At 26.9% G+C, this 19,620-nt stretch overlaps 1 protein-coding gene across 1 annotated transcript in view; it reads left to right on the top strand.

Annotated features, from left to right (window-relative positions):
- Positions 1 to 7,594: 7,594 nt before the first annotated feature.
- The window catches only part of LOC113789075 (uncharacterized), a 47,524-nt gene continuing 35,498 nt past the window's right edge, over positions 7,595 to 19,620 (top strand). The window contains exon 1 of the mRNA XM_075820053.1: positions 7,595 to 11,179. Within this exon, the coding sequence (XP_075676168.1) occupies positions 7,597 to 11,179 (3,583 nt within the window). The 5' untranslated portion in view covers positions 7,595 to 7,596. The remainder of the gene's footprint in view (positions 11,180 to 19,620) is intronic.

Here is a 19,620-nt window from a genome sequence, read left to right as displayed (position 1 = left end):
AAAAAAAATGTTTGTACTTAGAGTAAAATCATTATACTGCTGTGTATCAAACACTGTCAAACGATTAAATACTGTATTTTAGTAATAATAATTTTTTCAAATGTGGACAATGAACTTTTATTTTGTAATGAAAACATTTTAAATTTCTACTATTTCCACCTCCATAGGAAATAAAATTGTGGATAATGGAAAATTTGGAAAGAAACATTATAAAAAAACCAGTATCAAAATTACCCATCAAACACAGATATATTGGTAATTAAAGATATTGGTTTTTTGGTTTCTCTCTTTTCAAGTAATTCATATATATCGTTGTTTGTATAGAATAACCATTCATATATTCAATGAATAATAATAATAATAATAATTTTTTTTATCTCCTATTTTGTAACCTTAGTGAATGAGAAAGTAAAGTAATGAACAACATTATAACCAAGCATATATTTTTATTTTTATTTTTTATTATTGAACAAAAAATGACAATGAAAAAAAGGATGGTTATAATGATGATGATGATGATACTCGTATAATAATAATTATAATGATGATAATTATAGAACAAAAAAAAATTGGATCATCTTCATTCATTCATTCATAGGACAGTTATGAGATTTTCATTTTTTTCATCTATCTTTGTTGCTATTGATGATGCTAATGATAATGATGATGATGATGGTGATGGGCAATGAATAATAAAAGTCTAACACTATTAAACAAAAACAAAACAAAACAAAATTAATGAATGAAAATGAAAATGAATTATACACATTTATGGTTGATGATCTATAAAGAGAGAAAATGAGAGAAAGTGAGATAGGAAAAAAATCATTCTGTTGATGATGATGATGATTACAGAATTGCATTTTTGTTTGTCTTTGTCCATTTTTTTTCAACAACAAAAAAAAAAACAAGTTTCTCATTATCATCATCATCATCATTATCATTATCATTATGTTATGTCGCTCTCTCTCTCTCTCTCTCTCTCTCTCTCTCTCTCTCTCTCTCTCTCTCTCTCTCTCTCTCTCTCTCTCTCTCTCTCTCCAGAATAAATGTTAATTCTGAATTGGAATGCAAAAAAAGGTGAAATGTTTTAAAAATTTTTTACCAACCTAAAAAAAACAGGAAAAAAGAATTTTCCAAGAAGAATTCAATAAATAAAAATATTAGTTGGTTATTTTTGTTTTTGTGTGGTAAAATAATAAATGATATATGTTTGACATAAAAAAACAGAGTGAAAAAATGGTAGAAAAAAATATTGAAATTCATCATCATCATCATCATCATTATGTGTGTGTGTTTCCAGTTAATCTATTTTTTTTTCACTTGGTTCCAATAATTTATGGAATAATTTTTCAAATTTTTTTGCTTCGTTTCACTCTCCACACCGACCAACACACACACACGGCAAACAATCCGCTTAATCAAAGCATAGAAACCAAACCAAGATAATGACAAAAGGAAAATTTCATCATAATTCTTCTTTTAACAATCTTGTGGCCAAGTAATAGGAAAAAAAATATGGAAATTTTCTGGGTTAAGTTAGTGTGTGTATGGTGTGTGTTTGTACGGAAAAAAATGAGATAATTTCCTTCTCTCTCTCTCTCCCCAATATATGTGGAATCAATGATAATGATGTTGATAATAATAACCGTAAACAAGATGAATAAATGATTTTTGTTTTCCGGAATAAAAAAAAACACTTGGTCTATTTTTCATTTTAAAAGAACAGATTTTCATTTTCTACCATGGTTAAAATGATTTGGTAGAAGAATGAATGAAGAAAAAAAGAATCTTTTTTCAAATTAAAATTCAAAACAATTTTTTTTCCACCTGTAAAATGAAAAATGATAGAATGTTTCTCTCTCTCTCTGTAAGCGAAATGAATTTTGAAAAAAAAACTAAAAAGATGAATGAGAATTAGAGGAATTTATGGAATATACAATTTTCTCGTCAAAACACTGTGATGATGAAGATGATGATGATCCCAAACATTGAATATTACACAATCAACATTAACAATTTTCATTTCATTTTCATTTTCCATTCATTTTAATGAAGTAGAAAAAAGAAAAAGATCAAATTATGAATAGCATTTGTTTGTTCGTTTGTCTTCCTTGTTGTTCATTCATTCACTTTGGATTTCAAATGATGATGATGATGGTCTCTCTCTCTCTCTCTCTCTCTCTCTCTCTCTCTCTCTCTCTCTCTCTCTCTCTCTGGCTCTATGTAACTCATTAGAATACTCCAAAGACAAACTAAAAGTGAGTGAGAGAAAAAGTGAAATTACTGAATCAAACTTCTTTAAACTTTTAAAAAAAATTTTATGCATATTTTTTTTCCATCCATTCATTCAGTTAGCCAAATGTAATTACTATTGTCTTTTCCCCCCTCCATCATCATCATTTTAAAGGTTTCAAAATGGTAACAAACAAAAAAATTTGAAAATGACATACAAACAAACATGAATCCTTTGGGATTCTTTTTTTTCTTTTCTTTCTTTGGATACCCCAAAGGATTTTTTTTCTTCATTGGGATTCCATTTAAAATTCATAAATATATTTTTTTTTTTTTTGTAGATAATGTCGATGATGATTTTTTTACTGCTACTACTTTTTCTGATGAATTTCATCGTCCAAAGCAAGATTTTCCTTTTCTATGAATTTTATGAAACTTTAAAAATTTTCCAAAACATTCCCAATCCTATAATGATGCATATGATCATTCAAATGTGTTTGATGATGATGATTATAATAATGTTTTTTTTTTCATATTCAAAAATCAATTTTGCTCTGTTCTATTCAAAAATAATGATACTGTTCAATATTTTTTTTCTTTTCCTTGTTCAACTTTTCGGCCATGTTGATGACATTTCATTTTCATTTTCTTTTTTTCTCCCATTGGTTTAGACCAGAATTGGGCCCATTAAGATGATCGGTTAATACCACCATTTTAATGATGGTTGGTTGTTGATGGTTGTTTCTTTTCTGCTCAAGAAGAAACGACAACGACGACGAAAAAGGGAAAATCCTTCCGAAAAAAATCATCCATTTAAACCAAAATCAAATAGATTTTTTTGCAGCAATTTTTCTCATTTCAATTTTCTTTCCTATCCAAACTCAGCTAAGGCTAAAATTTTATAGATTTTTTTTTCTCCTTTTTCAACAAAATCTATCATTCGTATATTTTGTAATTTATTTTCATCATCATTTTATAACTAGCGTCTTTTATAAGTGAAATAAACCCCCCCAAAAAAGAAAAGTGATTGAAAAATGATTGATAAAAATTAAAGTCATCCTTATGATGATGATAATAATAATTTTGTATGGCGTTTTTCAAATACACTTTTTTTCAATAAATTCAAAAAAAACGAAATGAAACGAAAATTGAATGGAAAAGAATATTCTTTTCCATTCAATTTTCAATATCCATATATTATATTACCAATGATCATCATCACAGCTGGTTCATAGATTTTCAGAGAAAAAAAAAACTTTCAATATTTTTCTTCTTTCTTCTGTGTTTTTGGGTGATTCCTTAAGCAAAACAAAATTGAACATCCAATATCAATACTTTTCTATATTTTCTTTGTATTGGGAACAACAAATATCCATATTTTCTTTTTTTGTTTTGTTTTTGTTTCCATTTTCAATTACAAGTTTGTATTCGTTTGAATTCAGAATAATATTCTCTCTCTCTCTCCTTACATAAGATTGATGGTTCGATGATTTTTCACTCTAATTTTCAATTTGTTTCATTTCAGCTTTCATTCGAAATCGTTATATCAATTTTCATCGTTTTCGGATGATGATAATATTGTGTATGGGAATTTGTCAAGCCATAAAACTAACTAACTTTTTCCCGCAAAAGATCGAAAAATTTAAATTCCAAAACAAAACAAAACGAAACAAACAGAAAAACAGCCAATCGACCATATCAGTTTAGAATCAACTATACAACTGAATTTTGGAAATTTTTTTATTTGCTTTTTCCCCCGATTTCGATGATTTTGGCTCCTTGGTTTATCTTTTATTTCAATCAGAAATCATTCAAAAATCCTACGCTTGCGCACATGGATCATCAGATAATTTACAGACGAAATTTTCATTTTATTTTTTGAATTTTCTACAAATCAAAAACAAAAATAAAAATAAAGTTACACTAGATTATCGCATATAGTTGAAGAAAAAAAAACATTCAATTTGATATTGCGCATGATCAATGCTGTTTGGTGAATCAATTTCCTCTTTTCATTTGGCTTAGACCGTTAGCATTTTGTATTCTTTCTCAATTTTCCTTCTTCTTTCAAAACAAAAAAAAGGAAGAGGATAAAACTCAGGATTCTTTTGGGATTTCTGTTGGATCTTTGGTTGGTTGGATGGATGGTAAAGAAAAAAAATTCCTTTATTCCTCATGAAAAGAAAATCGGTTTCAGAATGTTTTTGGAAACGTTTGCGTGTAGTATATATCAATATATTTTGTTGATGGTATTAGTCTCTCTCTTTCTTTCTTTCAATTCTGTTTGTATGTGAATGAATTCTTTGAATGAATTTTCAAGATCCAAAAAAAATGATGTTGTTTATATTCTTCAACTAACTAGTAATCAAGCACACACACACACGCACACATCCCAATATTAAAACACTTACATTCAAACCAAACCAAACCAAACCAAACCAACTAAAAATAACAACAGAAGAAAATATATATTCTAGATAGATGTTTACCGTTTATCTATCCCATGTGTATTGTTTGTTTTTTTTTTTTTTTTTGTTTTTTTGGGTATTTTGGGTATTTTCAACGATGAAATTCCATCACGTGTGTGTGTGTGTGTGTTTCAGTGTGTTTTTGGCCACATATAAATGATGAAACGTGAACAATTTTCATTTCATTTCATTACTTCTTCTGGTTGATAAAATGTGCGTGATGTTCTGATGATTGTTCTGTTGTATCAAAATTCTGTCTATATTTTTTTTGTTTTTTGTTTTGTTTGAATTGTTTGTGTGGTTTTTTCATTGTGAATGAAAATTATAAAAAAAAAATAAGAAATAGAAATTCTTCAAGAATCGTAACATAATCATCATTTTGTTGTTGATTGATTGAACAAATTTGATAATTTTTCCCTCCAAAGAATATTTTTTCAAATTTGTTTACAACAGGTGTTTGTTTGTTTGTGAATGCTTTCTACGTTTATGGAAAAAAATACGACGATGAAATAAGATGAAACAAACAAAACAAACATGAAAAGTTTTTTCCAAACAACAACAACAACAAAAATAAAATCAATCGACCAAATCAATATATATTTATGTTTTATTATTATCATCCATAATCAACATCAAAAAAAAAAAATGATAATCATATAATGACGATCATCGGAAATTGAATTCAAAAAAAAGAAAAGAAAAGAAAAATGATGATAATAAAGATCAACAACAACAACAACAACAACAACAAGAGCATAAAGATACAGACAGTGTCAATTCAACTGGATCAAATGTATTGAATTGAATTTTGTACGAATGAATTATAGCCATCAAATTTATCAACGAAAAAGAAACAAACGAAAAAACTGAGCTAAAAATTGTCGACATTGATAATTTTATATTTCATATTTCTCTTGAAAGATGAATGAGGAGAAATGAAAAAAAAACTTTATTCCCAAGTTCATTGATGATTCTTTAATGTCACAATGTTAATAATAATAATGTTGATGATAAACTAGATGACAAATTCTCTCTCTCTCTCTCTCTCTCTCTTGTGTTTGATCTTTTAGTTTGTTGTTTATTATTTATTCATTCAATTCAAATTCTTTATTCAATTCTTTCCAATTGAAATGAAATAGAATTGACATGAACATGAAAGATAAACTATAGAATATATGTGGTTATATTTGTAGCCAAGAAATTCGATATGATTCCAGATGAACCAGAAAAAAGTTTTTTCGGGAACATTTTTTTTGTTTTAATTATTTTCGATAATTATCCCAAAAAAACAACAACATCTAAATTATAGTCGATAAATTTCTACCCCATTCTGAAATATGATCGTTTAGAGGATTTTTTGTTTTTTTTTTGTTTTTGTCCTAAAAAATCCATATTTTGCTTGCTTGATTTATTATTCAGAATTCTGATTTAGTGACAAACAAATGACAGAAAAGCAAAGAGAGAGAGAGAGAGAGAAAAAAAACTTTTCAATTAAAATTATTTAACCATAAATTTTTGATTTTTTTTTTGTAATTTTTTTTCAACAACAAACCAGAAACATCAACAAAAACTCAAAATCAAGAATCAAGAATCCGGATTCAAATTAAATCATCATCATCTGAAGGTGTTAAACAATAACCTTATTATTATTGTTTTATAGAGGAAATTTACTTTGTAAAATGACAACAAATCCATTAAGCAAATGAAATGAATGAAACCAACCGTTTCAATTGTGTGTTTGTGTTTGGTGTTTTACAAAAATGTGTGTGTTCGGTGTTCAGTGTTTAGTGTTTGTTTGTAAATTCAACAACAACAACAAAAAATTCTGCTTCAATTTGTTAATTAATTAATTAATTAATTTTATTTTAAAAAAATCAATAATTATAATCGACAATTTTATTCATTTACTAATCGCCCTTTTTTTTTCTCCATTATAATTATAATTATTATTTTATAATTATTATAATTATTATTTACAGAATTTTAATGCCTGTTGCCTTCATTCATTCATTCATTATGTTTATAAATTACATTTTAAAATAATTTTAGTGATATAAAAAAGTTGTTGGTTTTTGGTTGTTGTTGATTTTTTTTCCGGTTGTTCATTGAATTCTGTTTTTTAAATGGTGGTGGTCAAATTTCGATGTCAAATTCATTATTATCAACATCGATATCATTATTATCATTATTATTATTATCATCAATATCATTGTCATTTATGATGAATGACAATGGAAATCTATTAGTTGTTGTTGATGTTGTTAATGTTAATAATAATAATAATAATTGTAATGTAGTTATTATTGATAATCATGGCATCAATTTTAATAATAATAATAATAATAATGATTCAAATATTCTGTTTGATGATGAACATAATGGCAACGAAAATAATAATGATGATAATGATAGCCATCAAAAAATTGATCGAAATCATCAAATTGATGATGATTGTGAAAATAATAATAATAATGATGACGACAACAACAATATTGAAAAACGACAACAACAACAATTACAATTACAATTACAACAACAACAACAAAAGAAAGAAGAAAAAAAGAAAAAAGAATCCATATTACAAATGGAAATTTGTACAAAAAATCAATTTTATCAATATAATCAAAATGTTAATAAAATTTATATAGCCAACAATAATAATGATGATGATGATTTTGTAAAATCAAAATTTTCTATCGATATTACTTTGAATAATGATAATTTATTATATAAAAAAATTTTACAACCAAAAAAATTATTTCAAAAACAACATTCGAAAATAATTATAATGAAAAAAAACAATCATCATTCAACAACAACAACAACAATCAAAATGAATTCAAATCGAAATTATCATTCAAAAACAATGATTATTAATAGATTTTATCGTTTTATGTTTATAATTTATTCATTGATTATTATTAATATTTTTTTAGATTATAATAATAATAATCATTTTTGTCTTGCAAAAATTACAACACAACCAATCGAAGAAATTGATGGATTAACAACAACAACAACAACAACAAGACCAACAACAACAACAATAATTTCATTAAAATCCAATAATAATAATAATAATAATAATAATTTACAAACATTATTATTATCATCACCATTATTGTCAACAACAATTATGACAACAACAAAATCATCAATCATATCTAATGTACAGAAATCAACAACAACAACAACAACAACAATGACAACAACATCAATAGAATCGACACACGACATTTTACGATCAACATTGAATAATAATAATAATCCATATAATCCTTCATCAAACGAGCTTAATGATAATGATTCAATAATTAAAATGACCACATCATCATCATCATTACCTTATTCATCAATATCGAATAATTATTTTGAATCATTATTATTGAAACCATTGCAACAAAAACAATTGTCTGAAAGTGAAGAATCATCATCATCATCAGAAAAACTTATCAAAAGTGATACAAATTTAATTACATTTTCAAGTGATTTAACAACAACATTCCCGCCAACAACAACAACAACAACAACAATGACCATTACAGTGTCATCAATTGATGATAATAATGATAATAGAAAAAATACAGCAGCAAGAATGAAATTAAATTTTAATGAATTAACCGTTGTTGATCATGTTATAATATTGATTGGTGGATCATTATCATTAATAACAATATTGGGAAATGTTTTAGTAATGGTTGCATTTAAAATTGATCGTCAATTACAAACAATATCAAATTACTTTTTATTATCATTAGCTGTTGCTGATTTTTTAATTGGATTTATATCAATGCCATTATCATTGATTTATATTGTTGTTGATGGTTGGCCATTAGGCTATTCAATCTGTGATATTTGGTTGGCCATTGATTATCTTAATTCAAATGCATCTGTATTAAATTTATTATTAATATCATTTGATCGTTATTTTTCTGTTACCAGACCATTAACCTATAGAGCTAAACGTACAACACGTAGGGCTTGTATTTTTATTGCATTCGCATGGATTGTATCAGCATTATTATGGCCACCATGGATATTTGCTTGGCCAAAAATTGAAGGCCGCCGTACAGTGCCTGAATATCAATGTTATATACCATTTCTTGAATCAAATATTTGGGTAACAACTATAACCGCTATAATGGCATTTTGGCTTCCAGTAACCATTATGTGTATACTTTATTGGCGTATATGGCGTGAAACTGAAAATCGTTATCGTGAATTAACATCATTAGTTGTTATATCACCGGCAACAGTTAATCAACCAACAGCAACAATTGCACAAACAGCTACAACATCCATAACAAAATTATCAACACCCACTGCCAGTAGTATGGTAACTGGTTGTATAACTGCTGGAACAAATATAGGAACAATATCAACAACAACAACAACAACTAATAGTGATTCACGTGGTAAAATTAAATTGAAAAATACATCAACAAATAATAGCCATCATATTATTGATGAAAATAATAAAAGTAATCATAATCATCAACAACAACAACAACAAAACAATCAAAATTCATCGATTAAAATGCCTAAACGTCCAATTCATTTACCAAACTGCCCACATAGTTTGATACAACGTAATAAAATTCGTACAAATCAAACAATTTTATCCGCAACTACTACTACTTCTCAACAAGAAATTGATAAAGATTTGCAACAACAACAACAAAAAAGTGGTACTGTTGTTCGACGATTACCACATGATAAACCATCATCGATTTCAATTTTAGGTCGAACAATGTCTCATACATCGATTGGTCAACAATCATATGTTGAACCAATACCGAAAATATTTTCAACACATGATTATTGTGATGAAATTAAATTAGAAGATATACAACATACAACCGAAGGATTAGTTTGTCTTAAATCACCTGCAAATATTATTGAACAAGATTATGAAAATGAATTATTTGAAATAAATGCTACAACGGATTTGGACGAATCAAAAACATCTGAAACAAGACAATTATCATTCTGGTCATGGATATGGAATCGATTAACATTTAATCATAATAATAGTAGACATAAACGTTGTAGTAGTAGTGGTAGTAGTAGTAATAATAATAAAAGAAAACAATTAAAGAAAAAATATTCAATTCAAGAATTAAATTCTGAATCAGGTATTATGGTGCAAGGTGATTCTATGATGAATGAATCAACAACAACAACAACAACAACAACAATCAAATGTCCAGGTTGTGCATATAGATTACGTCGTCAACGAAAACGTCGATTACAAAAAATCAAACAAATTCAACAACAAAAAAGTTTAGAATCAGAACAAACAAATATTAATGAACAACAACCAATAATGACAATAGATAAAAAATCAAAAAAATTTATCAATCAATCATCATTGGATAATATGTCAACAACAATACAAAAACAAAAACAAAAACAAAAACAAAAACATTCAGAAATTAATTATCATATTAGAGAAATGGAATCAATTAATGATGATAATCAACAATCAGATAGTTCAATATATACTATTGTTATAAAATTACAAGATCCAAAAGATTATAATGATAATCAAAGAATTATGAATGAATCAATAAAAATGTTACGATCAAATAGATCAAAACGATCAATATCATCATCAATACCATCAACAACAACAACAGCAGCAATGATTCGTCAAGATTCAGATCAGCAACAATCAATGTTGGATCAAGTTTATATTGATGAAAATTATGATGATAGTGGTGATAATGATGATGATGATGACGATGATGATGAAGATGATGAGCTGGATGATGATGATGATGATGATCTGGATGATGATGTAATGATTGATTTAAATAATCAAAATAAAAATTTACAAACAAATGTTCTTTTATATAATAATAATAATGGTGATAATTTTGTTGATGATGAAGATGATGATGATGATGATGATTTTGATGAAGATGATGATGAAGATTATGATGAGGATGATGTTGATGATGGTAATGATAACAATGAACCTGGTGCTGATGCTGATGATAATGTTGATGATGTTGATGATGATAGTGATTCAAGTATACAGATAAAAAATTGTTGTCCAATACGTTGTTGTCGTCAAAATTCAATTGTATCATCAACAACAACAACAAATCAACAACATACATCATCACAATTACATCATCAAACACCTATATTAATTACAAAACAAAAACGACAACAACAACAACAACAACAACAACAACAAGGATCAATTTTAACAACAAAATCAACAATAGATCAAAAACAACAACAACAACAACATGATACACATTTATTACAACATCAACAATCAATTACATCACAAGCAACAACAACAACAACAACAGCAACGGTAACAACAACAGCAACACCATCATCAGCAACATTTACACGTGTACGTGCAACATTTCAACCAAAATCCGAACGTAAAGCAGCTAAAACATTATCAGCAATTTTATTAGCATTTATTGTTACATGGACACCATATAATGTTCTTGGTAAGTAATCTTCCATCTTCTTTTTTCTCTTACAATGTAATCGATATATGATTCAGAAAAAAAAACTGAATGTTTCAGAATATAAAATGTAATGGAATTTTTTTTTCTGTTTGAAGAAATTGAAAATGTTTCAGGATTTTTTTCGTTCAATAGTTTGTGTGTTTGTAGTGAATTCATGTGTATGTAATGTGTAATAATGGTGTGTGTTGGTGGTGGTGATTGTTACACAGAAAAAAAAATAATAATAATGGACATGTTTTGAATTACAACATAGCGAATGAAAAGAATACATAAGAAGAATATTCTTATTCTTCTTCTGAAAAAAGTAACGTAGTAAGTAACTTTTGCGTTGGATTTTTCTTTTCTGTTCTGATGATGATGATGAACACCAAAAGTTTTACATTTGTGAAATGAAATGATTGAAAAGAAATCATTTTTTAATGAAATTATTATTATTGAAAAAAGGCCGGAATTTTGGTTTTTTGGGTTTTTCGGGTTGGTTTTCTTCGGTTTGAATTCTGGTTAATTTCAACCAAAAAAAGAAAATGAACTTTTTTAAAATAAGTTGACAATTTTGGTTTTAGTTGTTGATTAACACGAAAAAAAAATCCATCAATAATTAAAATGATAATAACGAAATCTAATTATTGATTTTGGTTTGCCGGTTTGATTTTTCAACAACAAAATCATTATTGAAAACTAGAAAAAACATTAACGACAATACTGTGTGTGTGTGTGTTTTGTTTTAGTTTCAATTTTGTCTTTGTGTTTTTTCAATTCTGCTGTTATCTTTGCTCGTTTTGTGTGTGTGTCGACAATTTTCTTCCTTTTTCACAATGTGATTTGCAGTTTGATTTTCTCTGGAATATCTGATACATGTTCTATGTGTTTGATACAAGGGAAAACGAATGAATATATCCCTGCATCCAAACAAACATCACATGGAAAGTAAAAGAAATTTACTTGTAAAATAAACTGATTTGGATTCAGTTTCACTAACAAACAAACAAACAAACAGGCAAGAGAAAAAAAAAAAGAAAAAGAAAAAGAAAAACCAGATGGGCACAGATACGACCAAACGAATGAATAAAATGGAAACAAAACGGGAAAAAAATCTCGGATAAATTGAATTGAATGGAAAAAAGAAAAGCCGAAAACCGAAACCAGAATAAGATGAGAAAAGAGAGAGAGAGAAAAAAAATGCACAATTCAAAACACACACACACACACAATAGTTTTATCATCATCATCATTTACCATAAATAATCAAGTGAAAATGTTTGAAAACAAAAGAAGAAAGAATTTTCATTTTGACTATTTTGTGAATAAAAATTTTTTGACAATAACAATTCAATAACTAAAGTAACAATCAATCGACAAAACTTATTGATTGTAGATTTCTGGATTCTGGTTTCTATTTCCTATTTAGCTTCTCTGTTTGTTTGTTTGTTTTTAGATTTTTTTCGTTGTTGTTTAATTTTACAATTGAAAAAAAAAGGAAATTGAAACAAACAAACGAAAAAAAATGAATCCGGCCATCAATCCGGTGACCGAAATAACCGAAAAAAATAACAGCAGCAACGACAACATTTCAAAAAAATGAAAAATTCTCGGTTATTTTTTTCAGTTCTTTACTGATATCAATCACAATGATTAAAACCATTGACCCGTTACAATTTTGTTTTTTTGTTTTTTTTTCAAATGAAAATAATAAAGAAGAAGATTCTTCAAGTAAATATATATATGGCAAGTTGAAGAAAAAGATGGAGAGTGAGTGAGAGAATTCTTTTGGTTCTGGTAGAATAAATTTCTGGTTTTTCTGTACACAATATATTCTGACTATAAACATTTATATTGCCAGGAAAAAATAACCAAATTTAATATGGTGAACTTTTTTTTTTGTTTTGTTTGAAACAAACTTCAATCATGCTGTGTGTGTATGGTATGTGTTTTGCCAGGTTCACTTGGTTTTTTGGTTTTTTGATTGACAAACAACTTTTAACTAAATCAAAAATCAACCCAATTTTTTTCCATTGTTTTGATTTGAATTTTCATTCTGATGATGATGATGATGATATACATCAAATAATTCACCAAAATCGATCAGAAATCAATCAATGATGCAAATAAACACTTTTAACATATAAAAACACTGTTTGAATTTGAAAATTTTTCAAAAGAATTTTAAAGAATTCGGAATAACGAAAGCAAATTCTATTGATTTGATTTTCCATTTATTCGTGAAAACTTGTTGAATTTTGGTTTTGTTTTTTTGTTGATAAAAATTTTTTTTTTTTTTGCAAATGATCAATCATTGTGTACTGTTCATAGAATAAGTATCGATTTTTTTTATTCCGGATTTTTATTTATATAGAAAACAAAGAACGATTTACAAGCTTCGCTTATTCATTCATTCATTCATTCATATTTTTTTGATGTGATGAATCAATTTTGAATGAGAGAATGAGAAAATAGAAAAAACAAATCGGATTTTCATATTACACACACACAAAACATTATTCATTTATTATGTTTGATCATTTTCTTTTGCTTTTGCTTTTCATCCGGTTCGTTCGTTCGTTTTTTGAACTTTCTTTTCTTTTTGTCGGATACTGTTTTTGGCATTTCTTCTTTTCTGATCCTCACCAATCTTTTTTTTCCATTCTGGAATGTTGGTGTATATATTTCTGGGATAATAATATGAAAAAAAAATTGATTATCAAAGAAAATAGAATATTAGTATTTGTAAAAAAAGGCAAAAGTTTTGGTTTGGGTATTATTATTTTTTGGTAATCATCTGTGTGTGTGTGTGTGCACTTGTATCACTTATTTTTATTTAAACACACGATTTTATCAGAAAGCGAGAGAGAGAGAGAGAGAGAGAAAGAGATTCAAACGATCCAAAAAAAAAAAAAAAGAAATCCATAACTTGATTTCTAAACGATTATATCAAATGTGTAGATTTTTCTTTTATTCATTCATTCCAGTTACTGTTTTTTTTTATCATTATGCCGATAATATTGATTTTGTTGTTGTTGTTGTTGCTGTTTCTGGTGGGTGCTTAGTATAAAAGGCAGTCAGCAAAAGAAAAAAGAGTTTGAAGATGAAGAAATTGATCCATATACAGAAACATAGACTATTGATGATGATGATGAAAATTTTATTGATTTTAAAGAGAGAGCAAAAAAAACAAAATGATAATTTCATTTTTTTTTTCATTTTTGAATTGGATTTTCAATATATGAAAATGAATATCCTACATACAAGTTCAATAACATTATTGAAAACCAAAAGAAAAAAAACAATTTTTTGTCGCATGATTCAATTTGATCATCGCAAGCATCGATCAAACAAATTACAAACATGCAAACAACCAATTTATATGAATGAAGCACGTTTTTTTTTTATTTTGCTTTTTTTTTTTGCTGATAAATTATTGATATTTATTAAAACCATCAATATTGGTAAAGATTCAATAAAACTCAACCATCATCATCATGATAATGATGATTACTCAACAAAAAATCGTTCAAAAATTTTGTTGTTGTTATTGTTTTCCCCACTGAATTACAGAATACCAAGAATCAATGATCAACGACAATCATTCGTGATCAGATTCAATTCATTTTTGAAATCACATATTTCTCTCTCTCTCTCTCTCTCTCTCTGTAACTGCTGAATTCAAATTTCTACATCAAGAAATCTCCACAAAAAAAAACATGCATTTTATTACAAATCACAGGCAACAAATCCAATCAAATTATGTAATGTTTGTCGTTTGTCGTTTGTTTTTTGGTCTAGATTTTGTTGTTGTTGTTGTTGTTGATTATATAACTGAATATAACCGACCAATAAAAACAAACAAACAAACAAACAAACATTATTATGATTCTAACACATTTTTTATTGTTGTTATTATTTTCTTGTTGTCTTATTACATATCCGTTTTTGAAAAATACCGGAAATTTCATTTACTTTTTCATTTTCATTTACTGATTTCAAGCATTGTAGCATCAACAACAACAATAACAACAAAAGCTTTGTCTTTTGTTGTTGTGTAATCGGAAATTTCAAGTTGTTTTTCATACCATTTCCATTTGGTAATAATGAAGAAAGGCAGTTGACCATTACATGACAGAATCTAATGATTCTCACCCCAAAACAGACCAAACAACAAACAGACAGAACTTGGCATCGTTTAGTAAACAATATTAACGATGAACTATATGGAAAAAAATGGTTAAAAATCAAGTTTTTTTGTTTTGTTTCTTTTTTTTAATTCATCTTTTTTGACTTTGATTTTGTCTGTTTTATTTTATATTATTTTCCATCCTTCACTAACTATTCGTTTATCATTTATTTTAATCTAATTAAATTAGGCACCAAACACAAGCCAAATACCCTGTTTTATATCCAGAAATCAAACCAAAATTCTGTTGTTTTTTGTTTTTTGTTTGTAATTTTTTTCTTTCCAGTTTTCTGATGATGATGATGATGATGACAATGATGTAATCCATAACACAAAAAAGAAACAAACCACTGTTTTCTTTTTGGCAAAGTAAAAAGATCAACATCAGCAAAACTCTTTTGGTTTTTTTTTTTTTTGATATCCAAAGATGATCTCTTTTCTTTTATATTTTAGATTCTGTAAGAATTTATTTCTAAACATCATTAAATTCTGAAGAAATGTGATCTTTGCTTTTGTTTTGTTTTGTTTTTTTGTTGGTTAGATCGATTTAAGATTGACAATTTAATCGTACATAGACACACACACATACACAGAGAGACAATCACAAACGTAAATATTCAGATCAATTGTATATTATCCTATGCCAAAAAGAAAATAATGACATTTTTTTTCCCAGGTTCTGTTTTCACATAACCAAAGAAAAAAAAACAAAACATTTTTTCATTTTTTTGGTAGATTTCTTTTTCATTCTTGTCAAACACAAATGAATAAATTCATAATGTGAACATTCATTGAAAGATTGAACAAAACAAAGCAAATTATGACACCAATGAGAGAGAGAGAGAGAGAGAGAGAGAGAGAGAGAGAGAGAGAGAGAGAGATTTAGCTTTTTCATTTTTTTTTCTTGGACCACTAAAGAAAGAAATTCAAAAGATTCAGAACCATATGTGTGTTGTTTTTTTCGTTTTGTCTTGTTTTCTTGCTTCTTTTTTTTTGTCCATTTGATTTCAAACATCCATATATGAAAGATAAATTGGTAAAGAATGGAATTCTTTTTTTTCCAGCTTAATTTCATTCTGTTTCTGTTTGTTTTTGTCGTTTCATTTTCCTGCTCATTTGATCTCATATTGTTTTATCTTTTAGCTTTTTTTCTGTTGTCAAATGACATATTGATGTTATGTGTGCGTAATGATGATGATGATGGAATTCCATTTCGAAAGTGAGACATATTGAGAGTAACCAAAATAAGAGAAAAAAAATGACATTTATTCTTATCTTAATCACAAATGAAACAAATAAAGCTAATATATTATTTTCTCTTTCTTTCTTTCTTTTGTTTTCCTTTTTGGTGTTTTTTGTAATGAAACAAAAAAATATTTGTATGGAAAAAAATGCAATTTAACCCTTGCGTTTCCAAAAACACGGAATAAAAATCCACGTATAAATATTATTGTGTTTAAGTGATTTTAATCGTTAAAATTCTAACCTGAAATTGAAAAATGACATTTGAAAAGCAAAACCAGATAAAAAAACCCTGGATATAAAAGATCCTGGATATAAAACACATGTACAACATATTTGTTTGAAATAAACAAAACAGAACAGAAGAAAATGGGCCCTCATTATCAACATCCATTTCATATAACAACAACGAGAAAAAAAGTTGTTTTTTACGTTCTTTTTTTTATGATTATCATTATTCTGTTTTTGTTTTACGGATAGTAATGTGTTTTGTTTTCTTTATTTATTTATTTGTTGTTGTTGTTATTTACACTTTTTTTTGTCCTTAATTCTGTCGAGAGAATATCTCACATCTTCATACTTGTTTGTTTGTGTGTGTGTGTGTTTTCAATGTTGCCTTTTTTTCCACACATACTTACTTTTTTTTTCTCTCCAAACAATGTCTATGACAATTTAGAGAGTGTTGTTGAAAAAAACCAAGCAAAAATAAATCATTTTTACACATGGCTTTTCTGTTTCTGTTTTTTGAGTTGAAAAAAACGAAACATTCTGTTCCATTCTGCTTTTTTGTTTCATCATCATCATTAACATCATTTTTACCTATAGTCAAAGTAAAAAAGTAATAGCAAAAAGAATCATTACAAAATCATTCTACTTTTCGGTTTTGTTGTTGTTGTTGTTGAACCTCTTCAAGGCGAAAAAAATGGATGGAAAAAAACATTAGCTTAAAAAACCAGAATTACCCGAATGATGACACAATGAATTTTGGTAAAATGATTTTACACACACATTGGATCCAGAAACAAGCCAGGAACAAAAAAAACATTACACTTTTTTTAACACTTAGTTTCTATACAGAAGATCTATTAAATAAATACGAAAACAACAAGCAAACAAGTGATGGAAAAAAGGTTTTTTTTCATTTTCATTTTTTTCCGGTACACTTACACACAGAGAGAGTTTCTGCTTTGCTTTTAGTTTTTTCTGTCATTTTTCAGTGTGTGTTGTTCATCATTATTATCATCATCAAAACCAGAAACCAGCCATCAAAATCAAAAAAAAAGCGAGATTGATTCTATAATGAAAACCAAAAAAAAAAAAAAAAAAAAATAATCAATATTCAACAAGGGAAAACAAAAAAAAATCTCATTTCAATTATAAAATGTTTTGTCGGTGTGTTGTTGTTGTTGTTGTTTTGAGTAATAGCAGTAGTAGTAGTTTTTTTTTGTAATTAATATGGATTATTTTTTTTCTCGTTAATAAATATTAATGAAATGATTTTTTCATTACAAAAATTTTTTTTATTTTACAAATTTTGGATTTTTTTTCTCAAAAATTTCGATTAGCTGTTGTTGTTGTTGTCAAATTCAATTGATTAATTCATTTGATTTGATTTTGAAATTCAATTCTACGTTTGTCATTATCATTACAATGCTGGGCTTCTTTTCTTTTGTTTTGTTTTGGTACCCGAAAATCCATTCATTCAGAAAAGAAAATGATGAGTTTCGATTTGCGAGACAAAAAAAAAAAAAAATAAATCTCTAGGTTTATTTTCAACAATCTCCGGCTATCATCTCTCTCTCTCTCTCTCTCTCTCTCTCTCATTTGTCATTGGACCGACCAAATATCACTGCCAACCGACTATATATGTACTAAGATCAAATGGGAAAAAACAAACAAACAAACAAAAAAGAAGTCAGAAACTAGAAGATCCAAAAAGAAAATATATAATTGAATAGAATTTGTTTTTTCTTTCGAATAAAACCAATAATTCTATAATATCTAAAATACTGAATTGATTTTTTTTTTGGGCCAATATATTAACAATCGAAAACCGATAGATTTGCATTGACATCCATTCCGACTAATAAGTCGCTGTCGAATATCAACAAAAAGAAAAGAAAAGATTCAGAATTCTTGAATACGATAAAGAAAGAAAGAAATGTCTTTGATTTCTTATTCTTTCATTCAATTTGATCGTATATTTCTTTAATATATCGTATTTTTCTTGAACATTTGCGTGATTACAAACAAACAAACAAACTTACAATAATCGAACAGACAAATTATTATTAGTTTTCCTTATTATTATTGGCATCATATTGATTATTGATAACCATTATGACAAGACAACAACAACAAGAAAACAAGAAAACAATTTGTTGTTGTCATTGCTGCTGTTTGATCTTTAACAATTTGATTTGTTAAACAAGATTGATGTTGATTTAGCCATTATCATTATCATCATTATAATTTTGATTAATCATTGAAAAATTTGATTATTTTTGTTCTCTCGTTTTCATCAGATTATAGTTTAATTATTACCTTGCATAACGATGAAAAAAATGACTATATCCATCGATTTATAAATTAAATAAAAATGATTTTACGAATTCAATCAATCTATATATAGTTTGAGAATATTTATTTTGGAGAGGGAAAGTAGAGAGGGAGAATGGGAATAATGGGATTACAGCATTATTATTATTCTTGTTGTTGTTGTTGTTGTTGTTTGAAATAAATTGTCAATCAAAATAAGTGAATGGAAATAATAACAACAACAACAACAAATTGGAAAAACTGTTTGAAATAGTGCAAACAGCTAAATAGAGATGTGACGAAAATAAAAGAAATTCAAGTATTAATTCGATTAAAATGTTTCATTTTTGTTCGTTTCGTTTTGTTTGTTTGTTTGTTTCATATCGTCAATATTGATTTTAGAGATTCAATATTTTATCAACAAAAAAAAAATAAAAAAAAAATAACGTCATTTAATCCATTATGTTGATGA

This window comes from Dermatophagoides pteronyssinus, unplaced genomic scaffold (genome assembly GCF_027571235.1).
Source record: "Dermatophagoides pteronyssinus isolate colony J.1.1.1.1 unplaced genomic scaffold, Derpt_VIB-CSIC_2022.12 sq0005, whole genome shotgun sequence".
Lineage (NCBI taxonomy): Eukaryota > Metazoa > Arthropoda > Arachnida > Sarcoptiformes > Pyroglyphidae > Dermatophagoides > Dermatophagoides pteronyssinus.
Note: the sequence above shows the minus strand (reverse complement) of the source record. Positions and strands in the feature narration are given on the sequence as shown.